At 42.9% G+C, this 27,007-nt stretch overlaps 1 protein-coding gene across 3 annotated transcripts in view; it reads right to left on the minus strand.

The window, feature by feature from the left end:
- Positions 1-23,831: 23,831 nt before the first annotated feature.
- Positions 23,832-27,007, minus strand: part of MREG (melanoregulin) — a 72,724-nt gene continuing 69,548 nt past the window's right edge. For all 3 annotated transcript variants that reach the window (XM_075180340.1, XM_075180342.1, XM_075180341.1), the window contains 2 exons: positions 25,391-25,554; positions 23,832-25,303 (listed from right to left, as the gene is read on the minus strand). In XM_075180340.1, the coding sequence (XP_075036441.1) occupies positions 25,202-25,303; positions 25,391-25,554 (266 nt within the window). In that variant the 3' untranslated portion in view covers positions 23,832-25,201. The remainder of the gene's footprint in view (positions 25,304-25,390; positions 25,555-27,007) is intronic.

Here is a 27,007-nt window from a genome sequence, read left to right on the forward strand (position 1 = left end):
GTTGTCACCCTGCTACCAGAGAACCATAGTACCAACTATATTACTCTGGTAAGTCCATCATCTGGTGATATCCTGGGCAAAGACTCCTAGTGCCTGTGACACCAACACAGATGGCGAGAGATCAGGAGAGTATAGATAAATTTGGCATCCGCATAGAGATGACGCTGAAATCCAAAGTAGCTTATTACTTTTCCAAGAGAAGTGGTATAGATAAAGATGAGTAGTGGAACAAGGACTGAACCGTTTGGTACTCCAACTGATAAAGGAAGTAGAACAGAGGTTGATGCACTAACACTGAAAAAGTGATTAGATAGGTAAGATGAGAAACAGGATAATACAGTGTCTTGAAGAGCTAGAGATTGTAGTGCATGTAGGAGAAGAGATGGTCAACAGTGTCAAATGCAACAGAGAGATCAAGGAGAATTACCCTATTTGCTGGCATATAAGACTACTTTTTTGCCCTGAAAAACATGCCTCCAAGTGGGGGGGTCGTCTTATACACCGGGTCCAGTATCGCGCGGTATCCATTGCTGCCGCGGCGGGTCATCAGCGTGGCTGCGTCGAGCATCGGCAGCGATACAGGGGTGCCAGCCTTTTTGGCGTGACCGGCCCGTTCTGCTGACAGGGAGGGCAGACAGGGAGCAGGGACCAATCCAATCAGGCTTTGTATACAGCCAACAGCTAACCACAGTACTGCACCATTGTACAGTACAATACAGCATAGAAAATGTCCAGCAGTCAAACCCTTATCAACCCTATCATGGCACCAGCAAAAAGAAAGAAATATGATGCAAGTTTTAAACTTAAAGTTGTAAACTTTGCCATGGAACATAATAATTGTGCTGCTGCAAGACAATATGGAGTAACAGAAAAGATGGTTCGGGACTGGAAATCAAATGAAAAAGCATTAAAGATTATGCCAAGGGGTAAGTGTGCACTTGCTCTCTCCCTCTATTTGTTATCTTCCTTCTATCATTGACTAGTGAATTACGTTTAATAAACTTGCACTGTTTTATGTTTACTGTACATGTTTGATAACATACAGCCTTGTGACAGTTTTCCTGCATGTCATAGGCATTCGAATATAAATTAACATGTTGAAATCAAATCTGATGTTCTTTTATGTTTTATTTGGTGTGTGGAAGGTGTGCGGAAGAGGGGGTAGTCTTATACGGCGAGTATATAACAAACTCTATATTTTGAGTGGAAATGTTGGGGGTCGTCTTATACGCCCAGTCGTCTTATACGCCGGCAAATACGGTAGATATTAGTAATGGCCTTTAGATTTAGCTGTGATCAAATCATTGACAAACTTAGTCAACATGAACGCTGTGGAATCTTGAGAACAAAAGCCTGACTTAAAAGGATCCAATAGGGTGTGTGAGGAAAGTGAGGCAATTATATCAAGAAGCTAGGAGGGAAATGAGAGCTGAAATATTGGATGATAATTTGAGCGAGATTTTGGCCCAGAATTTAGTTTTTTCAGAATAAGAGTAATCACTGCACGCTTGGATAATGAGGGTTAAGATATCAATAGTGAGAGAGAGATTACGGATTTTAGTTAGGGGTGGGATGAGCACAGGAGACCAGGATCTACAGATTTGTGAGGGTATAGGATCAAGAGGACAGGTGGTAGAGTAGGAAAATAAGAAGAAAGTCAATACTTAGGGCTAGATTTACTAAGCTGCGGGTTTGAAAAAGTGGGGATGTTGCCTATAGCAACCAATCAGATGCTAGCTTTCATTTATTTAGTACCTTCTACAAAATGACAGCTATAATCTGATTGGTTGCTATAGGCAACATCCCCACTTTTTCAAACCCGCAGTTTAGTAAATCTAGCCTTTAATCTTCATTTGTGGGCTGAAATAAAGAGAGCGTGATAGCGGGTGCTGGGAAGGAATTGAGCTGGTTGTCAAAGAAGATTATTCCATTTCAAATCAGATCTAATCAATTTTTTCTTTGAAATAGGAAGCAAAATCTTGGGCACTGTTAGTAGTTAAAGGGTTAGGGCTGGGAGGGTAACAAGAGATTTAAATGTGTTAAGAAGGCATTTGAGGGAGAGTGGTGACTCTTTTTCTGAAAAAAACATTCTAGTTGAACATATTCAACACAGGCTCTGTATCTGAAGTGGCCAAACCTCGGTTTATGATGCATTTCCTCAGCTTCTTCTGCTCCCTTGATACTGAGCTCACTTTCAGGAACCCATAAGAGTTGTTTGGGTGAGCCTTGGACTGATGCCTGACGAGGAGAGGGGCTGCCACGCTTCTCCCCAGCAGTGGCTCTGACGCCCCACTCTCTCCCTGGCGACTTACTTGTGCACCCTGGCACTACAGTCTGCAGTGGCTCCCACAGCCTGAAGGCGAGAACTGGATGTGCACCCCATCCAGACGGACTACCCAGCAGCACCGTCATTGCTGGCAGCCATTGTGGTGATCCTCCCAATTATTTCTGCTTCCGACCTGCAGGCTGAGCGGGTCTGGTAGCATTTAAAGGACCAGCCTCGTTGCCTGTGGTGAGTAACCTGAGGGCTTATTATACTACACACAGTACTCAACCCCTGCTGTGAAAGAGTGAGACTGGCCCTCCAGCAGTGAATCTCTGGCCCTAGACCTAAGTCCACTGGGCTCCATGCTGGTGAGCCCTGCTTTTGATACCCCTCTCTGCTCCAGTCATTGCACGTGGCAATCCTACCCTACACTGTCTGCACCCCTCTATTAACTTACTCACTGTGCAGCTTTGCTTATGTCATTGGGTATTTTGCGCATTGGTGCTGCGGTGGACTGGTAGCCCAGCTGTATGCATGGTCATTTACACTCTGGTTATATACTGGTTACTAACAAGCACTTTGGTCTGGATATAACAACCTGTGAAGCATTTTAGTGAGGAATCCGGTGTTAAACGTGTTAACTTTCAGTGGAGAACTGCTGCCCCCTGCTGGGCACTTGAGCCACTCATTTCACATCTGTTTTACTTCGCACTTCCAGATATGCTGTTTGTCTATAACAACATGTTCCAACTACTCAGTAATGCTTAGATAAATCCCTCTCCTGGGCCTCTCTCTGACCTCATCATCTTTTAACACCTTCTATAACATCTGAAAACAGGGACACCTTCTCAAAACCTGAGTGATCCTTCTACTCGTGTTCTTTTTCAACATCTTAGAACTTTTTTTATCTGGCTATAATATGCCACCCAAAAAAGTGAAATCTACTAAGTAGGCGCCCACTGTGAATTTCGTTTGAGCTGACTTTGCCTCATCGGCCTCCACCCTGTCCCACACTCATGGAACCACTAAACCTAAAGACAACCTCCCCAGTTGGCACTATCGAAGATGCAGCAGGACTCCAATATGATTTTGTTACAAAACTTACCTGCTTCACACTCTTGTGCTTCTGATTTCCTCTGCCTCCGTGTAGAGTTCTGTCTATTGACTGAATCTGTATTCCCACAAACTTGGCTAATGTTTGTCAGGATATCTCTGTTCAGCAGTTGGTTAGATCTTTTTGACATTCAGGTCTGGATTATTAACATTTCTATGCTCTTGCATTGCTTTAACACTTTTTGATTGTATTGATATCCTTTGTAGGATTGTCCCCATGTTCTCATAAATCTAATGTTTTCAATGATATTGATAATATTACTACGTATATTACTGTCCATTTAGTTATGCCATACAGTTACTTTATTCCCTTTGTTACTCCTGTTACCTTTATATTTCAATGCTTAGTGGTGGCATACGGATACTTGTATTATACAATGTCTTTTTCCCTCCCTTACTAGCTGTCCGTTGAGTATATGTTCTTTTCTAATTTCCACATTTTTGTAACATGTTGTTATGATTCCTAGTGCATTCAGGAAGCAGCAACAGAAGTATAATAAACCAAATGACTTTATTCAGGCATAATACATAAACAAGGATTCAGTTTGTGGGATAAGCAGATTTCCAGGTAGCAGTCTAAACAGGTATAACTCAAATCCACAGATATGAACAGGTGTGATAAATGACAGGAAAGTCCACAGAGCAACAGGTTCCAAGCAATGGCAGGTATAGTTGAATAGCAGGGACAAGTATAATGAGTTACCCAAGTCCAGAGGCTGTACAGGGAAGCAGACAAACTGAGTCCAGTGACCAAGCAGAGATCAGGGTAAGCAGAATCCAATAGCCAGGCAGAGGTCAGGATTACAAGCGAATAAGCATAGTCCAGAAGTCGAGGACAGGGCAACAAGCAAACAAGTAGGGTCCAGGAATTAGGCAGAGGGTCGCAACAGGAGATCAAGCAGCAGTAGAACAAACACAGGAACAGGAAGAAACCAGCAGCAGCCAGGTAAAAATGATGAACTGTACTGAGCACAGGTTGAGGCAGGTATTTGAAGCTGTGAGACAGGTGCAGTTCTAATTAGGCAAGGAGGTTAACTCCTACAGGCATGGTGTAAAGTTCAGGAGCAGAAAAGCAGCACCTCTTGTGGATTAAAGGTACTGCTGCCACATACAAAATATAGGCAGAGTCGTAACACATGTCTTAGTTCTTTTGCGGTCAGGATGCCATGGCACAGGCCAATGCCCACACACATATACCACCTTTCTGCCATTCTTTTATTTCCTTCTGAGTGCTGCCAGTGTGTGTGTTTGGCAGTATATGGTAAAAATAGAAGTAGATATATATGCATTTACCCTTTGAGATAATTCCAGTATCAGGAGCCATTAAGGTTAATATATGATCTATTGGTCCGGTGTATAAAGTTGTGACAATTAATGTTTATGTCTTATACTATTGATATTATTGCTTTATTGAGAGTTATTGCGTTAACATGCTGTTCATAGTAAGAGTTGGTGCTCTGCTTTCATCCACACTGTATTGTATTGTATTGTATTGTTCACACTTGTATTTAAAATTATACCAAAGTATTTTTTTCTATAAAATCACAAAAGTCGAATTTAGTGGTTCTAGTTCAATAAATGTGCTGGATTGGCATCTGCAGCACAGAGTGTGTCATAGTTTGCTATTACTGGGCAGGGGGTTTCCCGAATCTCCCCCTGTTGTACTTCAAGAACACCCCCCCATATAAAGAAAGTGATGATTCGGGTGGAGGCACTGAAAACCAATTACAGAGGTGAGAAGCACCTACATCATTCAATGTATATACACCCTCACAGCGCATAATACTGAAGGGGGTCTTACATATATATGGTTCACTATTTTATCACACAGTGCGCTTGTACAATTTAATAGTCACCGATTGTTTACATTTATGCAATCACTTCTTTGCACAAGATTTGTTGACATCAGTTGCCATGGCGGCAAGCTACGTGCTGGACACCCATTTCTGTGTTGCGGTTTGGTCCTGTCTCCCCATTGGTGGTATCCAGGTCTGTGGGAGTTGTCTCTCCCCACACAGTATGATGGGTGAGTCATAGGCAAACCAATGGGGGGTTTACTAGTGCCTGGAAATCCCCCTCCGAGCCCGGGGCAATGTATAATTAATGTGGCTGGAACCTGCCCCCACTTCACACTGCTCTGCTTGAAAAGAGAGACTTACATGCACCTAACAGTAGTGCACGCAGCATTGCCCATGTATATTATAGGGATAGGGAGAGTTGGAGAGCAGCCAACCACTCTCTAAAATTACAGCCACACCCCCATGCATGCTGGTCACTCCCAATGCCGTCGTGGTATGGAAACCCCTCTCTACAAATCCTGCGTTTGCCCCTGTGAGTCTTACCGGGACGCGCTGAATTGAACAACATTAATAAACACATTGGATCCAGTGTAAGGTATGTTAATTAGGTCATACACTATAAACGTTGTCTGTGTTTTTTTGGCCTTTTCATGTTGTCCCTGGGGAAAGTTGTTCAATACTGAAACATTGGAATGGAATGAACACAGTTTGTCATTATTTTTGACTGGCTATAATATTTGAGTGCCACCTCACCTGGAAGTTGCATATAGTACCATCTTCACAAGAGAAGTACAGAGGAGGGCAACAGGGTAATGAACACTCTTTTATTGGGAGTGTCTGGCTCCTGGACAGATATTATATATAAATATATAAATAATAAATATTGAAGCAATTCATCCAAAATAACATTAACAGAAATTCCACTGTGCACAGCTCATAGTGATAATGCAAAACATCCATATGTTCAAACAGAGACAAAAACCAGCACAAGTGTTGTAAAACAAAATACTGAAAAAAATATACAGATTTATTTATAAATATACATACTTAGTGTTACAGAGACAGAAACCAATGACCATTTCAGTAGTCAGATATAGTGACTTTCCTTTTGAAAATCCCTATTTACATAATTCTCGTTCTTACTGTGTTATTACTCTCCTTCACCACATAGGGGTAGTATATTCAAATATAGTCTGAGTTAATAAGCTTAAGCATGTTTCTGCCTCCATATATTTTTCTTTTTTCAATAGTTTTCTTTTAGGTATATCTGGATAACTAAGGATAACTAATCATATTCTATAAACTGCCTAACGGCTGATGTCCGCTTTTCTTACTACCCATCCCCCTTTCCTTATAAAAAAAAAAGGCATGATATTTGTTGGGTGAAATAAAAGAGGTCACAGCTTTATTTTAAAATCAATCTTTTGAAAGGTAGCAAAGAAAACAGCACTGCATCCATCAGTTCCAGCCAAAGCCGTAATTATCACAATCAATAAGATGGAGCCCTCCATGCCCCATGGCGCCTCCAGGCATGGGCATCCCACCTCCCTTTATCCTGCCTTAAAAGACCCCCCATAAGGTTGATATTGAGCATTTCAGTCGCACTTTCAAAGGGGGGTATGCCCTTTCATAGGGGGTATCCCCATGGCTGCCACTTGCGCCCCTATGGCCGCTGACGGCAGTACTTTTCCATCTTGTTGTGCCATGTCTGCAAATAAAACATGTTAACATACAATACAACTTATAACACATCTATGGTGTTGGTGAGTGAGAATTCTGAAAAACAATTTTAATCTACACTCCTTTATTCCCTTAATAATTTCTTTATTATTTATTGATCAGGGTGGAAGAGTTACTATATAATTTATTCAATGCAACTGTTTTCCTGTCTTAATAAGCCAACTGTTTATGTGATGATTCTCAGGGCTAAATTTATTAAACTGCGGGTTTGAAAAAGTGGAGGTATTGCCTATAGCAACCAATCAGCTTCTAGCTATCATTTATTTACTACATTCTACAAAATGACAGCTATTATTATTATTACCATTTATTTATATAGCGCCACTAATTCCGCAGCGCTGTATAGAAAACTCACATCAGTCCCTGCCCCATTGGGGCTTACAGTCTAAATTCCCTAACACACACACACACAGACAGAGACAGACAGACTAGAGTCAATTTGTTAGAAGCCAATTAACCTACCAGTATGTTTTTGGAGTGTGAGAGGAAACAATAGCACCCAGAGGAAACCCACGCAAACACGGGGAGAACATACAAACTCCTCACAGATATGGCCATGGTCGGGAATTGAACTCATGACCCCAGTGCTGTAAAGCAGAAGTGCTAACCACTTAGCCACTTAGCTATAGGCAACATCTCCACTTTTTCAAACGTGCCGTTTAGTAAATATACCCCTTAGTGTCAAGATACCAGGTTTATCTGGGTTGGGTACGAAATAATGATCCTTATTATTCCGACACTACTTACCCCGACGTGGAGAGACCGATGGCCTCCTTCCCTGACCAGCGTGCAGGACGACTTCTGTGTAAACTGACTGGAAGTCATGGCATTCCCTGAAGAAGCCGGCACCAGCTAATGACGTCACAGATAACCGCGACGCACAGCACCGATGACCAGTGCCGTAACTAGACATTTTAGTGCCCTGGGCGAGACAGGGCACCGGCGCCCCCCATCTATGTGGGAGTGGCATTTGTTGAGTGGGTGTGGCCAACCTAATGTGTGGGTGTGGCTAGCACTTTACTGAAAGAATTATGTTTGTGTATATATATATATATATATATATATATATATATATACAGTGGTAGGATTGAAATATATTAACGATTTAATTAATGATTTACCAAGAAAATATCACCGTAGCAGCAATACCTGCTGGAAATGAATATATGCTCCTATAGCAAAAGGAGGGATGTGGAGGCACACTATTGTCTTCTCTGTGGGGAGCCTTACTTATGGCCACAAAGGGCTCTTACTAATAAACATACCCAGAGGTAGTGATAACACTTTATAAATCACTGCTTGGATCTCACCCTGACTTAATACTTATATTTCCATAAGACACGTCTACAGAGGAGCCTTGTGATGCCAGTTTTCAGATCACCCATATATAACGAGCACTTTTCTAGCAGCCACTGTCTACACTGATGACACACGGGGTTAATCTTCTGAAATGCCATGCCGGGGTAGATGGGAATCTTATTCATTCAGACACAGCCTACCAACTAGCGTTAAGGCTTATTTGGTTAAAATTGAGAGGGCAAGACTGTGAATGTTCTTGCCGTAGGTGCTGAAGGCTTTAGTTATGGCTTTGTGAAAAGCATCTAAACAAAGTGGGGAATTCAATTAGTAGCAAGTCCTCCCAGCGCTGATCATAACTCATAGAAGAAAATCACATTGATGTTCGGGCTCAAATCTCCACTCATCTTTCCTCGTACCCTTAGATAGCAAGGTGTGCAGCCGGACATTGCCAGCAATTGGTTCTCCCCCATAAGGGGGGAATTCAATTAGCCGCAAAGCGTCTAACGGATGTTCTGGACACTTTGTGGTTGAAATTTCTGTAAAATCTCTGCTCAAATTTGGAGTGCCAAATTTACCGCCGCATTAAAGCTATTACTGTTATTAAGGAAAGTTTAACCCGGCTTTCTCCCTGAGCTGTGAGCAAAAAGCCAGCTTTAAAACTACCGTAATAACAGTATTTAGGCACTAATGGTAATAGTGCGCAGGCTGCGTTACTTTTTCAAGTAATGCGGCCAATTGAATTCCCCCAATAGACTTGTGAGCAAAAGTCAGCAATATTTTCAGTACCATAATACTTTTGAGATTAATTTAATCCCCCAACCCCCATTTACTCAAAATAAATACAATAATCTGAAAGTTACCAGACATGCATGTGATATGAGGAAATAATCATTAAAAAAAAGTCACTGTTGGTACTGTATTGAAGAAATGCTTCACTAACACACACACACACACACACACACACACACACACACACACACACACACACACACACACACACACACACACACACACACACACACACACACACACACACACACACACACACACACACACACACACACACACACACACACACACACACACACTGTCATTCCTCAGTGCTTGGTATGTGGATTGGGAGGGACACCACCTTTACAGCACCCCTCCCTCCATGTTTCACATACATCACATTACACAGGATGCCATTCATTGCGATCAATCCATTATTCTGGATTTTAGCTCTCATTTCAGGCAATGTTTAACTACCGATGCCTTAGAAGTAATATGCTGTATGTGATATAGAGGCCGCATCCAGGCGTGGTCCTGCTTCCCTGACACACTCCCTGATACCATACACTCACTGGGGCAGCCAGACATTGCTAGGGCAGGCTTAGGCAAACCGTGGCTGATGTGGTACTACAACTCCCAGCATAAACGGTCAGTGCAATCTGGGACTTGTAAATCCACAGCAAGTTGTTCAAGACTAAAACGTCACTACAATGTAACTATACGACAGAGATATCAGAGATGTACTATTACAGCTATTACATTATTTTTAAAGATTAGTGGCACACTGAACACACAGCGGGCGCTGCAGGAAACACACATATAAAAAAGACAAGAAGACACAGCCGCCAGCTCTATTACCTCCCGGTTTTTGGTGCAGAACAGTCCGTAACTAAGAACCTGCAGCCGGAGATAAACTCTACAGAGACACTGACACTATCCGCCAGGAGCCAATCAGCACAGCTAAAACATTCAGCCACACACCAGCGAACCAATCAAATATCCCCTATCACAGCTGGGATGTGGCAATCTGTTAGATGTATATTACAGCCAATGTTTGGGAGTGATATTGTCATATAGAGCTTAGGTAGCGGGCGGCTGCTGCGCCTCTTTGGGCTTGCGCCCTGGGCGACGGCACCGCCCGCACCACCCTAGTTACGGCTCTGCCGATGACTGCGTGACAATGCCCTGCTTGACAATGGCCCCCAGCTTGACCCCCGGCAGCACACTGCCCCCCCCGCTTGACCATGTCCCCCCCCTGCAGCACACTGCCCCCCCCGCTTGACCATGTCCCCCCCTGCTTGTCCATGTCCTCCCCCCGCAGTACAACCCGCCCTGCTTGACCATGCCCCACCCTGCAGCACCATGTCCTCCCCCCTCCCCCTGCAGCACACCGACCCCCCATTCTTAACCATGTCCTCCCCCCTGCAGCACACCGCCTCCCCCCTTGTTGAAAATATCTCCGCCCCGCAGCACAACACACACCCCTGCACTTACCAGGAATTTTTCTCCATGCTGCTGCTCTGCTCCTCTCTGGCGGGCGCCTCACTGACTGTCGGGACGTGATGATGACGTTACTCCCGACAGTCAGTGAGGGAAGAAAGGGGCAGGAAGTAGTGCGTCCCAGCGTTAGGAGGGAGGGGGGGCGTTGGTGATCACCCCACACCCACCATGGATCGGATGAAATCGTGCACATCTATAAAGCTGTGCGGCGGCCGCACAACTTTACAGATGTGCACGATTTCAGTGGCGCACCCCAGAGCCCGGCGCCCTAGACAGCTGCCTAATGGTAGCGCTAGGCCTGCAGGGAAACATACCCAGTACCTTCTAGGTTTATTAATTATCGTCCAGTATTGATACCTTATTCAATTGCTCAGCAAAATTGAGTTTATACCTTCATTCTTAACAGGTGTAAGTTCTGTTTTAGAAGTTAACTTGTTAAGTGTCCACCTATGATCCCCAAATTTACTTAAATGCTCTATCGGTTGAGATCTTTACCTGAAGCACTCCATTAACTGTGCATACACATCATCACATCATAAAGTACATAGTAAATAACTACAGACAACAAGTTTGATTTTGGTAAACTGGAGGTCACAGTCCTAATTAAATTGCCGCATAAATTGGTGGCAAGAAAACAGAGCATTGGTCAGCTAAAACATTCAATACTATAAATAAATAAAGGACGGCTAAATGGCTCATAACCTTCTGGGGCACAGAGGCCCACTACCCCCTCATTTGGATCAATTGGGCCCCCTTGCAAAGGCAAACCCTGGATCTCTCTGCACAGGCAAGATCAACACATACCACTGCTCAATTAAGGGGCAGTGCTCCGTGGTCCGATTCCTCTCAAAACCTCCGACACCAACCTATTAGCTGCGAATATGGCTCAATACCGCCAAAGCAACACTTGTCCAATGAACCGCCACTATCCATCAACTAGATCTCCAAAGAATAAACCAAAACCCTGAAAATCTATTGGATGAACACACCGAGGCCCCCTACTGTAAGATGAACCCGGCGAGTTTGCCTTTACAAGCCATCGCCGCTTTAAATTTTAGCTGCAATGTCGCCGATTTCCGCCGAGTTGAACAAATCGGACTTTCATACATTTACCCCCTGGTCTTTAAGGTACGCATAATGGAACTCTAAGATGGGATCTCTGATAGCATAACCTCTTTCCCTAAACAAAAACGGTTACCAATCTGCTCATTAATGTTCCTCTGCATAACATCCACTATTCTAACTTTATACCTACCCTCTAACTTCTCCTGGGCATTATGTCAGATTCCAAAAACCGAACAGTAGGCCAACAGTACATAATACCCAGGAGCTAAACCATGACGTGTAGTGTGAGGTCTATAGATTTCCGCCAGCCTAGGACTTTACCATCTAAATGAATCAGCAAAACATCTGACACCCAAACCCGGATTTGAAATGATTTAAGTAGTCTTCCAGTTTCTCCCAACACATACCCTGGATACAGAAAAAACGCACCCGAGTTGACTGGGAAAAAAGAAAAGGTAGACGAGAGCTGTGGTATACGGATTATCGATTACCACTATTCCGACAAGTGTGATTCCTACATAAAAACCCTGATGGCAGAAGAAGACGACTGAAAGAGAAGCAGACTTACTTGAAAGATGACGAGGGAGATGTCCGATGGCACCGCAGGCTGATAGGCGGCGATTGCGACTGGAGACCTGTCCGACACTGCAGTGTGACGTGGGCGTAACTTACTTGAATGGTAATTTAAAGTGGCAATGTCCGGACCCCGCAGGCTAAGTGTTGAAGCAGTTAGCCTGCTCAGTAGTACCACACCCGACGAGAGGTCCAGTAAATAAACAAGTGTCCCACTGTTAGGAACCCCTCTAGCCGGTACAGCACAACCCAGAGTCTGCTCTGCCAGTCAGGTGTTCACTGGAGCCCCTAGTGGTGGGGACAGACTTGGCCGCAGACTAGCAGAGGGTCGTGAAGTGCGTACCGACTAGGGAGAACCCAGGAAAGCGGAGTGAAGTCCTGGCAAGGGTCGAGGGCAGGCAGCAGACAGGGAATCCAATACACAAGCCGAGGTCAAGGGTCACGAGCAAACAGGAAGGTCGGGGTCACAAGAAACACAGGCAGGGTCCAAATCCAGGCAAGGGGTCATACACGGGCAATCCAACACAATATCCAAAGGACAGGAACAAGGAGCAGAGCAGGTCAGCAGACTGGTAACAGAAGCTATAACCGGCAGTGAGGCTGCAGACCTCACTGCCTTAAATACTGGTAGCCACCAATCAGAGCCTAGCTCTGAAAATGCCCACAGGATACACCAATCAATAACCCAAGACCCCTAGTAATCAGCCGACAGGCTGTTTATTTGCGCGCATGCGCCTGGCTGCAGCGCTACACAGGAGGCGTCCGGCCGTTGCCTTGGCAACGGCCGGGCAGGAAACGGAAATGACGTCCCGGTCGTCAAGGTGACGGCCGGGATGCCAGAGGGAGAAAGAAGCGAGCCGCGGCGGCTGTGAGTACCGCCGCGGCTCGTGACACCCACTACCAAAACTTGGCAGATTTCTGGGGGAATCTGTAAGCAAGGGCACCCCAGTATCAGAACATGAATAAAGCCAAATAAACAAATAACAATATAGGACTGTCATGAGAAAATCAAGCTTAGCAACAAGCAAAGAATTAAAAAAACAAGCAGACTAAAAAGTGAAACCATAGAAAAAAACCCTGAGGCCAATCAGGCCCTTGTTTGTGGGAGAAATATTAGGTGAAATTCCTTCATGCCCTCATTCAATGTGGTAGGGGAATGAACCTGGGTTAACTCATGCCGGGAGCAGCAAAAAAGGACTAATCACTTTATTGGGCCTAATGTACTTCCTATACTAATTTGAACACTGTTTCCCCAAATTCGTAATACTGTCCACGGAGCAACCCACGTCTGCGGCGATCGTAGCCTCCGAATCACTTAATTAGTACTTAGAGATACTTAACTACTGGTGGCCACGCAGCTACTATAGCTGAGACTGGCCCCATGTAAAGCACTGATGGAAGTAACCGCCCGAAAAGCTGTACTACCGCTTTGTAGGGTCTGGGCAAGCTCAGTAGCGCAAATCGGACATAGGCGTCCTGCCCCACTTCCAGTTTCCTCCTAGACCACAGGGGAATCAAAAAACCAGAAGACGTAGCAAAGACGGAGCAAAGCGCTCCTATATGCCAACAACAACCCATTTCTTCTAGAAAGAAAAATCACAGCAAGAAAACACAATATAAATGCTGCCTTCTCTGGAGTACAGCAAATACATTGAAACATTTTCTTTGGATACACTAATAAGTAATAGGTGCAGTTCACATAGATACACTAAACATGCAAAATGGAAACAGATTTCCCCTCAAAAAATTGATTGGATCTTTATCAGGAATGTTGTAAATTGCTGATAGATGATGAGAAGGTCAAGTGAAGAACACTGCATGGGATCTTCAGTGGCTGATATCTGAGAACAGTAGTTTGCATTGAACCAATTTAATGAGATCAGTGAAAATAGTAAAAGTTGCCTATGCAATGGAAAATCATAAACCACTGTTTAATTGGCTTTTAAATGTAGGTGACGCAAAAAATACAGGCAGTTTCTGAGCAATTTTATTCTAAAAGTTACCAAAATAGTCGTCACAATCTCTGCATGTATGGACAGCTTAAAAGGTACATATAAATCAGTAATATATCACTAAAGTCTAATAATGATTTCTTAATAAAAATATTGCACTATAATATTTTAATATTTGTAAAAGCAGGCAGCCAGCAGTGCATCTCTTGCTTTAACAGGAGCGGCCTGGGGTCACAACGTGTACCGACGTCACTGCAGCATCAGTTATTGACAGACTCGTGTATCTACTATTGTGAACACCCAGTGAAAGGCTACAGGTCAAGTCCTTTTTATCTTTTTACCCTTCCTGATCTGTAAAGTCTGTTCACAAACAGCATTTATTATTATTATTGTTTATTTGTAGGGCGCCACAAGGTTTCCGCAGCGCCGCACATAGTACAAACAGTAGACTATACAGTAGACTATACAGGGTAGAACAGTACAGAACAATAAACACACAGTACCAGTACTTCAGAAACTCCGGGAGGGCAGATACAGTAGAGACGGAGCAGAAGAACAGGTTTGGAGACTGGAGGGAAGAGGGCCCTGCTCATTCGAGCTTACATCCTAAGGGAGGGTAAACAAAGTCAGGCACAAAAGGGAGCCAGTGAATCAAAGGGGAGAGAGATGAGGGGTCAAGGGAGGATGAGCAGAAGAGATGAGAGGTTAAATGGATGGTTGGTAGGCATTGAGGAACAGGTGAGTTTTAAGTGCCCGTTTGAAGGAGCACAGATTGGGAGAGAGACGGATGGAGCGAGGGAGGTCATTCCAGTGAAGGGGGGCAGCACGGGAGAAGTCTTGGATTCGAGAGTGGGAAGAGGTGATCAGTGTGGAGGAGAGGCGGCGATCATTGGCTGAGCGCAGGAAGCGGACAGGAGTGTGAATGGAGAGGAGGTTAGAGATATAAGGGGCAGTAGACTGGGAGAGAGCCTTGTAAGTGGTGGTAAGGAGTTTAAAAAGGATTCTGTAGGGGAAGGGGAGCCAGTGTAAGGTGAGACAGAGTGGAGAGGCGGAGGAGGAGCGGCGTGACAGGAAGATGAGTCTTGCAGCCGCATTGAGTATAGAGCGGAGGGGGGCAAGGTGGGAGTGGGGGAGGCCAGTAAGGAGAAGGTTGCAGTAATCGAGGCGGGAGATGATGAGAGCATGGATGATGGTTTTGGTGGCATCCTGATAGAGAAAGGGACGGTTGCGGGCAATGTTACGGAGTTGGAAGCGACAGGCTTGGGCGAGGGATTGAATGTGGGGGGCAAAAGAGAGAGAGGAGTCAAGAGTGACACCCAGGCAGCGGAGTTGGGTGACAGAGGAGATAGTGGAGTTATTGACAACGATAGAGAGGTCGTGGTGGGATTGGAGTCTGGGCAGAGGAAAGACAATAAGTTCAGTTTTTGAGATGTTAATTTTAAGAAAGCGTGAGGACATCCAGGAAGAGATAGCTGAGAGGCAGTCAGTCACACGAGAGAGCAGGGAGGAGGAAAGATCAGGAGAAGAGATGTAGAGCTGAATGTCATCAGCGTAAAGGTGATACTGAAGACCAAACGAGGAGATGAGAGCACCAAGGGAGGAAGTATAGAGAGAGAAGAGTAGAGGGCCGAGAACAGAGCCCTGGGGGACTCCTACGGGGAGAGGGGAGGGGGTGGAGGAAGAGCCAGACGTGGATACAGAGAAGGAGCGGTTATCCAGGTATGAGGTGAACCAGTCATGGACAGAACCAGAGAGGCCAAGAGAAAGAAGAGTTTGCAGCAGGAGGGGGTGGGCCACGGTGTCAAAGGCTGCAGAGAGGTTGAGGAGGATGAGTATGGATAAGTGACCTTTGGATTTGGCTGAAAGGAAGTCATTAGTGACTTTAGCCAGGGCAGTTTCGGTGGAGTGGAGGGGGCGGTAGCCAGATTGGAGTGGGTCAAGGAGGGAGTTGTCAGAGAGGTGACAGGTGAGGCGGCTGCAGACAATCCGCTCAAGTAGTTTGGAGGCATAGGGGAGAAGAGAGCTAGGGCGGCAGTTCGCAAGAGAGGTGGGGTCAAGGTTGGGTTTCTTGAGGATAGGGGAGATAAGAGCATGCTTGAATGAGGATGGGACTACGCCAGAGGAGAGTGATAGGTTGAATAGGTGTGCGAGGTAAGAGCAGGCAGTAGGAGAGAGAGAGCGAAGGAGGTGAGAGGGGATGGGATCGAGAGTACAGGTAGAGGGTGGAGAGGAAAGACTAAGGGAGCGAACTTCTTCACCTGATGTAGGGGTGAAGGAGCACCACAGCTGGTTAATGGGAGGAGGTGAAGCAATGAGGGTGGTGGGAGAGGGAAAGGAGGAGGAGATGTTCTGTCTAATGGCTTCAATTTTGGAAGAGAAAAAGGTAGCGAAGTCAGAGGCAGAGAGGGAAGGCGGGACAGTGGGAGGGGGGGGAGAGGAGGGAGTTGAATGTGGCGAAGAGGCGGCGGGGATTGGAGGACTGAGAAGAGATAAGAGACTTAAGCAAGTAAACCACTCAATTTATAATTTCATGTGTATGTCTGCTACATTTAGTATTATTATCATTTTATTTATAAAGTGCTGACACATTATGCAGCGCTGTACAATTAATATATAATATGTCTCAGAAATATTGCCAAGCTAGTCAGTAACTAGCATAGTTGAAAAATATGTGGAAAAGACTTTGCAACTGAGGGAAGGAGGTAAACATACATCTTATGCTGTCCTGTAGCTGCGGCTTGTATTTCAGCAGAGCCCCACAGTGACTTATACACATCTCTTGAGCTACTACAATAATGTCAGTCCAAACATAGACTGGAGGTCATGGAAGGCAATCACAAGTCACAGAGGGTTGCCAACTGCAGTCAATATTTGACATATACTCCATCCTCTGCCTGATGACTATACAAATTCCTAGTTATGGGTTGTAAAGGGAGATGATTGTGCACAATCCATTAAAAAAAACACACAAACTGATTACCTAGGGCCTGATTCATTAAGGATCTTAAATGAAGAGGTAACTTATTTCAGTCTCCTGGACAAAACATGTTACAATGCAAGGGATGCAAACTAGTTTTCTGTTTTGCACATAAGTTAAATACTGACTGTTTTTTCATGTAGCACACAAATATCAACTTTAAATTTCAGTGTACAAATAAGCTATCAAGTATTTGTGTGCTACATGAAATACTACTGATTGCTGTAAGATCTCAATCCTGCCGTTTGTACACCTGATATGGTCCTATTAATTGCTGCGAGATCTCAATCCTGCCATTTGAACACCTATTGTATGGTTACTGGCTGCTGCTAGATATCAACCCTGCCATTTAGATAATCTCACACACAAACACTGTTAATTGGTATAAGGTAAGGGTGAACACTGTCTATTCTTGTCTGGTGAGTCTATTTGTCAGATTCCTAGTATACTACTGATAACTGCTACAAGATCTAGCAAGTTATAACTTGTGTGCCTGTTATACTAGCAGGCAGGTGTGTCAGTATACAACATGTGAATGAGATCTTGTAGCAGTTATCAGTAGTATACTAGGAGTCTGACAAATAGACTCACCAGACAAGAATAGACAGTGTTCACCCTTACCTTATACCAATTAACAGTGTTTGTGTGTGAGATTATCTAAACGGCAGGGTTGATATCTAGCAGCAGCCAGTAACCATACAATAGGTGTTCAAATGGCAGGATTGAGATCTCGCAGCAATTAATAGGACCATATCAGGTGTACAAACGGCAGGATTGAGATCTTACAGCAATCAGTAGTACCACATCAGGTGTTTAATAACTATTAGACCGAGTATTGAGAACAAGATAGAGTGTTATTAGAACTCAATTTATTGGGTAGAATTGCTGCAGAGAAATTATACCAGACCACATGCGTAGCAAAGCTATATAGCTTGTTATATGCAGACAGTTTGGCTTATTACTGCCATATCAAGATCACCACTAGGTGAACAATTGATTAGGATGGGATTAGAATAAAGTGAGGAATACAATGATGATTCAATTACATTTATATTATATATAGAGTAGCGGGGCTTAGCAAATTATTTTGCTATTTTAATTCACTCAGTTGTCACTTAATGGTTTTATATTTCGCTATTACATTTGGAGGGTTTCAATTTTAATTCTAAGATTGTTTAATAAAGATTCAGATATTTTAATAAATTTAAGCTCGCTGAGTGCCTCTATTAGCACATTTCTCTCTTTCCTTTCTTTTACAACATCATTTATGAGCCTCTATGTTCCACTAATGGCTGCTGTTTAGCCCATCCCCTCAAACCCCACAACTAAAAACCCTCTGGTAACATTGTTCTGGCCATGTAAATCGAAATAAAAGGAGAAACCTGCCAAGGCCGTGGACATGGCCACTTTAGACCTGCCAGTCCAATATGGAAGCAGTCGTATAGTGCTGTTGCCCTTTACATTTGCAGACCTAAGCATCTATGAAAACCAAGTCCCTCCAAACCACGCCATGCGCTGTCCACATGAATGGGGCCAACAAACTTTTGTCCAGCCCTTATATGCCAAACTGACAACAAGCTGCAGTGGGTAGATGCAAATTTGCAATACATTCCTGACGTCCGGTCGAAGCAGAGGATACACCCATCTGTTTACCATCTGATTGATGAGTAAACCTGGAACCACAGGAAACTACTTCTAGAGACTAAAATTTGCAAGAGAACTATCTGACATCATGGGTTCCCCCCCAGACGAGAGCAACTGCTGTGAAGTTCAAACTGTAGAACATGGAGGAGGAGGAGGCTGCATGGCCGGCAGGGTGGACAAATTGGGAATTTGTGGGGGCAATCCGGGTTGAGAAGGGAAATAGGAAAAATGGGAAGAAGAATAATACAAAAACAGGGGTTAATGGGAGTGAAAAAAACATGTTGTCCACCAAGATGAGAGGAGGTATCGGCAGCCTAGGGAAACCATGGTAATGAGTCGGCAGTAAGGTGTGCTGCAAATATTGGAGGGGGTAGGATCACTGGCTAGAGGGGAATAAAGTAAGAGGGAGCATTTATGGTGGCAAGGGGTTGAGAAGGCAGGGGTGGCTGTGAAAAATTGGGAAGAGATTGGTGGTTTGAATGATGAAGCAGCTTGGGGAGAGGGTTGGGATTCGTCACATTATGCTGTGCCAAAAGGGGTTCATGGAAGGTGTGGAGGAAGGAAACAGCAATGCGTAAAGTACTTCTGGCACTTGCAATGACACAGCAGTTTGAGGAGGATCGCAAGGAGCTGCAGAGCTTGAGGACATGGAACTACCACCCACCATGCTGAGGACGAAAGAATGGGGGCCTTGTACAGGCAGGTACGAACCTGAGGTGGAGAGAACTGCAGGGGTGTAGTGGGATGGGGATATTAAGATTAACCACTTCATGCTGCTCCAGAAAGGGTTTCATGCTGGGTGCGGGGGCAGGGAAAGGCAATGGGAAAAGTGCTTCTGGCACTTCTAGTGCCATGAGAGTTTGAGGAGGATCTCTGGGAACCATGCAGGTGGATCTACCACCTGGCGCACTGGCAATGGGAGAATGATTGTCATGTAGAGGCAGGGAAAACCTGAGGAGAGGATAACAGCAGGGGGAGGGGGGCGGTGGTGTGTCCATGGTGGTGGGAACTGAGGTACCTGTTCGCTCGGCTGAATGATGAGAGCAGTGTAGGTCGGGGAGGAAGGGGTCACGCGGGGCTTCATTTTACCTTCTCTTTTCCAAACGCCTATAAATTCTTCAGATTGCCTTTATGTTTGTAATGAAAGTGTCTAGGAACAGATGTTAATAGTCTTATTTTCTTGCTATCTGTGCTTATTATACCAATGTGATGATTTATTTTAATGAAATCTACCTATTTCTTTCCACAGGTACAACTTATGCAATATATCACTCCTGTCATATGCAATGAGAACTCTCATTTCATTAATTTTCCCATATTTCTCCACAAACATCAGAGTATTGGTCATATATCGACATGTCCTATATTTTTCACACTTGTGGAACCCTTTAATGTTCAGGGATGTTTTAACTTGTCTCATATAATTACGACAGACCACCATATTTTTTAAATTGCTGATTCAGGCATGGCATTTTCGCCCTTGAAAAAGCACAATAGTGAAACGTGTGTTTAGACTAGGTTATAGTTTGTCTAGAACACCATTGCAATAGGAAGCAGAGAGACTTAGCAAGGGGATGATAATGAATGAAGAACAATGACTTTATTAGGAGAGGATGTGAGCAACCAATAAAAGCCATTGTAACAAATAGAATGTTAGATATTTCTAGTACCTGAAAGAAGACTATTGAGAAAAGTAACCTCTGTAGGCAAAAACAAGCACATGCTTATTAACTCCCATTATATTTTAATGTATCATCCACCTCTGGTGAAGGGGAATAATAACACATAGGAATTAAATCAGGTATGCACTTAGGGGAGGTTTCTTATTGCCCAACAACCCCCTCTGTGAGCACTTGAATCAATAGAAGCCTGAACATACTTATGAATAGTCTGGATACTGCAGCAACAGGCACCTGCTCTGCCTACCTTTCCAACAGAACAGGTACCTCCACAGCAATACTCCACCTTCTCATTGTTGCCCAGACACAGTGACCAGGAGGCTCTGCACCTCTCATTGCTGCACTATCACCAGGAGACTCTGTCCCTCTCCTTCATAGTGCACCCTAGAAAAACAGTGTCTCCCAAAACTCCTCCCTCACACTTTCAGCTGTTGATGGAGTCAACTTGGGAACTGTGGAGAAAGATGATCCCCAGCAGGTGTGGGTTATAATTGTCACTTTTGTATTTCTTTCACGTTTCGGTACCCACCCTCCTCTTGTGTATCTGACTGCCTTTGCGCCATCACCTCTTGGATGTCTTCACATATTCTTAAAATTAACAATGCCAAAACCTAGCTCATTGTCTTCCCTCATTCTAGATCTTCATCCCATCTTGCTCTCACTATCGCTGTAACAACACCACCATCTCTTCTGTTCACCAACTCCGCTGCCTGGGCATCATCTTTGACTCATCCATGTCCTTTGCCCCCCATTTTCAATCTTTTGGCCAATCCTGTTGCTTCCAACTGTGCAACAAGGCCCGCATCTGGCCCTTCTATCTAAGGATGCCATTAAAACCATTGTTCATGCACTCATCATTTCCCATCTTGATTACTGTAACCGTTTCCTCACCGGCCTCTCCCTCTCCCACCCTTAGGTCTACAGTCAACTTGGCTGCGAGACTTTTCTGCCTCGCCTTACACTGGGTCCCCTTCCCCTACATATTTTGAACACTTGGGGGTAAATGTATTAAGTTACGATTTTTGCAAGTCGCCGTAAATCGGCGACTTTGTAGGGGACACTTAAAGTGGCGATGGCTTGTAAAGGCCATTTACCCCTTGCTCTGAGTGGCATTCTTCAAGGCATTTGATTAGTCCAATCATAATCAGGAACTTTAGAAATGTAACCCATTTGAATAATATATACTGTTGCGCCACATCTGTGCAATTGGGACTTGTAAAAGTATGTAGCAGCAGTTTATCTATGGTTACAAACTGTGTTAGGCTGGGTACACACTACAGGGTTTTCAGATGATTATGGGGTAAAACACCCATTTGGCCTGATATTGCATCAGTGTGTATACTTGCACGATTGTTCAGTAGGACTTAAAAACTCGTTCCAACCGCCTTCTGCAGTGTATATACACTTATATGATCGTCTGCCCAGAGAGGGTATGTCCTGTCAGCTGATAGCTGGCAGGGCATGCTGAGACTTGTAGCTTCACAACACCTGGAGAGCCACAGGTTGGCCAGGCCTGCTTTAGAATGTAAACTTTCACTGGCAGGGTTCTCTGCAATAAGTCTTATGTCTGCCTATTCTCTGTCCCCTCCTCTCTGTCCCTGTTTTGTCTGAATTGTTTTTGTAGGCCATGGAATTTGTTCTGTTAATTGCATCCATGCATGTACTATTCTGCTTATCTGTATCCATTGTTCTTATCTGTATGTACTTATGTCATTTTATTGTATATTCAAAGCCCTATGTATGGCACTGCAGAAGCCTTGTGGAACCTTGTATAATCAGTGGCTGTTTTGAACAGAGATTTGATTCTTTATCAAGGCATGGATCGAAACGGCTGCTGTTGGCAACATTTGAACCACATTGTATGAGGGTGTAATCTGCTGTTTGGCTGCTTCAGTGCAGGTTTCTTGGATTATACAAGAACTACTTATATGCTTTTTTTTCTCTGCCTTGCATCAGTATGTGAATAATGTGTATCTGTAACCTCTTCATCTGTGTATCTCTGACTTTTCTCTTGCGCAGTGTCTCCACCAATTCTTCTTTTTGTGGTTATGTATGGACATGGATGTAATGACTACCAGGGGCAATTTGGGGACTCCCTGTAACCACATACACACTTTGCACAACTCTGACGCAAGATAAGATGGAAAAGATGGAAAAATATTTGCTTTAAAATATATATAATTTTAACTAGATGTACAATTAGTGAATATATAACAATTAAAAAATCACAAACACTTGAATGAGTTTGTATTCATCTCAATATAGATAATTGGTAAATAAAATTTATAAACTAATCCTAACTCACTATAAAGTAACACTAACACCTATAGATAGATTTTATCACACTACACTACTGTATCCTATTCTGAGAATATTATTAAATTACACTCTCTTAGAAAAAATATTAACTATTTAATATGCAGGTGTTAAATCTAAATCTCCCGTTCACTTCAGGTTTATGTAATATAAGGATATGAATATTTCTCAGGTTTACTCACAATAACTAGGGTTTGATTATATAAATGCCGCTTTTCTCACGGTTGCTTTTCCCAGAGGGTTGTTTGTTTTTCAAAACGTTGTTTCTCCTTACAGTCGATTTGGCTTCCTCGATAATTCTCTTTACATATATTTCTATTATTAGATACTTTTTATCATAAATGCTGATCTCCACAAATACAGCCTCTTACATATACATCTCTTAATAGATCAAACTCAGTTATTTACATCTGGCTTCTCAGATCTGTCTCAAATAGTTTTCTTCTCCTCAAATTGGTCAGGCTTCTCTCCCCCTCTCCCTGGTGTACAGTAAAACAGTAATTCCTCCTTTCTCCACTGTGACTGACCCACTCCCTTGCCAGGTCTGGTGCTATTGCGCAATATCCTTATGGCCGTCGGGGACTGTGGGATATGTAGTCCCATCCTGCGCCTGCTTCTATATTTAATCTCCACTCAGTGACAGATGTTACACGCACAAACAAACGATTATGGTATATAAATGTTTTCTAAGAAAGCAGATCTCAAGACAGTAAGAGAGACAAGCCACAGGCAACATAAGCGTTAGATATGTGGAGATTAGAGGTGGAAGTAAGACTCGATTAGGAAAAGCCCTCAAATAAATCAAACCTGCACATATTTGGATACTTAAACTAGATTTAACTTGCCGATTACATTTTGGGTTCTAATAATTGCCTAAAAGTACCTATTGAAGGTATTATGGAAATGTATAGTCTCTTATTATTTTGTCCTTGTTTTCCATATGCAAAACCCAAATAAAAAATGATATGTATTCAATATACAACATCTATGTATCCAAATGAAAGTCCAATCTCTCATGAAAAACAAATTAGCAGAGAACCAATGGGAAAAAGTTACATCAAAATATAAACAAAAGGATAAACAAATCTGTGAAAAAAAATCCAAAACGATACAAATAAGCTGCCACATTTTTGGCACTTTCCTGTAAACACAAGTTCTTTATTAGAGATTTGGCACCTTTAAACTGACCTAGACAAAAATAAAATAAACAAACAGAGCAATTATCTATATTTTCAATGTGTTTGGCTTTTTGGCACAATTGTCTATATTAAATGAAGATATATACAATATTTATGTACTGTACAATTTGCAACTATGATCTTTACAATATTGTGTTGTCATTGTATTACAAATTAATTTACTCTAAAGCAATGCAGTTGAGATTTGTAAAATCACAATAAATAAAATATTCCTAATTCAGCATTGTACATTGCTTATCGTGTTCTTTTCAGTCTCTTGCAGCAGCCAGCTTTCCAGATTATTGCATCCACAACAAACACCACAATAACTTGCATTTCAGATAACACAAATGTCTACACCTCAAGACCTTTCCAGATATAAGGTGGTGAAAGCCACCCCAGAGTGAATTTTAAAGACAGCCTTTTCATTTTGTAAGCTAAGCATAAAAAAATTAAATAATACATTAAATGTACATTGAATTGAGAAGATAAATAGTAAAAAAGATGAAACCGATTCAGCCATTCTGAGGATAGAAGTCACTGGAATTTTCATTGAATTGACAGGCTGCATTGTCATCAATATTGGCTTTTGTGTAGATGAAAGGTGCTCTTTAAGTTAACTGTACAATTCTAGGTCACTTTTTCTCAATCCTCAACTTTAGCCTTAGTAATGCATCCACAGCAAACAATGCAGGGACATGCAGAATTTAAATATAATTTTTTCATAATTACAATCTATGTAAAAAAAAAAAAAACAGCCTTTGGGGTACATCCTTGCTCTTATGGTGCCTTGAACTGCTCTTATTTTCAGAGGCAGAAGATATATAAAACACAATTTTTAAGTGTTAGGCACTCTGGCTCCACACAAGGTTATTTAGCACATTGGCTTGTCACTGATTTTTAGCTTATACATTTTAGAATACACAATTTCAGAAAATTGCAAGTTCTTGAGTCTAAAAGTCCATGGAAACTATGTGTAAGTTAAGGACAAGGCTACCAAATAGTGTAAGAGCTAACAATTACATTTAAAAATCCCAGCATGATAATTAATGATGCTGAAACATAATTACATCATGTTCCAATGAAGGAATTACCATGATGTGTTGGATTGATGTATAAAATCCAGTGCTTAGGAATTTCTATCTTCTGGTCATTAATTCCATATCGTTTCTTTTCCTCTGAGTGACACGCAATCTGTGAGAACCAGACTGAAAGTTAGCTTTGTGTTGTATATTGTCACAGCAAAGACACAAGTGAAAAGACATTGACAGCCTGGTAATAGAAAGTATCTTGCTCTAAGCTCTGCCGACAGGCTATGTACAAAGAACATCACTTTTTCAACTTAGAGTCCGCTTCCAAATGTGTTTTGGGGTATTTCTTGTGAGCTATGTTAAAGAAGTCATCCACTGCATCGAGACATATCAGTCGGTCCTATGTGAGAAAAGGAAACAGTGATAATTCTTGCTATCTTTTTTAACATTGAGAGATTATAATGAGCACATCAATAAAGGCATTTACCATTATGTAAAGGTATCTCTCGGGCAGGTCCCAGCCTGCAGGAAAGATGTTTGTATCATCTGTAAGTCGCAGAAGCAGGTCCATTGCTTTCTTCATGTTCTTAGGGTTACTGATGGTACTTTGCTTTGAAACAGACAAGAGGGATTCTGCTTCTTTTTGGAAACCTGGGTTAGACAAACATGGGTAATTTAGCGAAGACTAAATCCAAGCTAGACAGATCCTCAGGAACAAAGACTGCAGCAACTCTAAAGTGACATAAGCAGATGATACAGTGCATTCAATTTATAAATATTTCCATGTACTTTTCAATATAATATTCAGAACTTATTAGTCTGAAAATGTGTGTTTAATGAGGAAAGGCAACTTCCATGAAATATTGCACTCTCTAATTGGTCAGTGCAGCTAACAGTAATTTTATCATACAAAATGGTAAAAATATATTGTTGTGTTTAGGAGATGATATATAGAGAACATATCCCTCATACATATTACACAACAATAGCTGTCATACAAAACACATATTGTTTTGAAATTAAAGGGGATGTCCTATCTAAGTGACATTTCCAGACTAGCTAAAATGTTGAGACTCCCTGCCTGCAACACCCATTTTCATAGAGAACTACCAACATTTCCATTCTCCACTGCTGCCTCCAAAATGTGTGAGTGTGTGTACGCATGTTTGGTTTGTGTGTGTGTGGGCTGGGGGGGTTGATAGGTGTGCAGAATATTGGTCTGATATTTGGAGACTGTGCTACCACCATCATTCAGGTAGTCAGGGGCTAGACTACTTGACACATTAAAGGTTCATTCACACATAAGTGCTAGTATCTGGATGGATGTGACCATCAAAACAAGTAAAACCTTCATTCACATATTTGAAACATTTGAGATTAAAGATAAGGAGGTAAACAATAATATAATACAGATCAAATATCTTAATTGTTACTAATGAAGGTTAATCCTATGATTTGTGCCTGTTACACAGCCCTTTTAATAATTAAAGCCTCCGCCAGGGATCCATTTCCTATGCTTTTGGATGTCTTCTGATGAATTAGGGTTCACAAAGGGAGCAGAGTTTGGTGCTGCAAAGCACTGTAAGACTCACCTACTGCAGTGTCACCACACCGATGCAGGCTCTAACATAATTACATTTCAAAATCCCAGCATGATAATTAATGATGCTGAAACATAATAACATCAGTGGCCAGTGGCCATGGTACCAACATGGCAGTAGATGGGCCCAACACAATGTTCTGCAGCAGCAATCACTGCAAATGTTTTTTTTTTAAAAGGTGAAATTAGCTTTTATATTATTATTATTAATAATATTTATTTATAAGGCGCCACAAGGCATCCGCAGCGCCGTACAGAGACAAACAAAATTACAATACAATGGGAGACAGCACAGTAGAGTAAACACAGCAACTCAGTACGCTCAATGCACAGCTAGAGAGGGCGGGGAAGGGGGAGGGAGGATCCGCAAACGACGGGGCCCAAGAAGGAGGGCGCGGAAGACAGGGAGACCCCCAGGGGGGAGGAGGGAGCGAGAGTGGACGTGGGGTGGAGGACCCTCGAGGAGGAGGGCTAAGTAGCTGGAGAGCAGAGTTAGAAGTGGTG

The sequence above is a fragment of the Mixophyes fleayi genome, chromosome 7, assembly GCF_038048845.1.
Source record: "Mixophyes fleayi isolate aMixFle1 chromosome 7, aMixFle1.hap1, whole genome shotgun sequence".
Classification (NCBI taxonomy): domain Eukaryota; kingdom Metazoa; phylum Chordata; class Amphibia; order Anura; family Limnodynastidae; genus Mixophyes; species Mixophyes fleayi.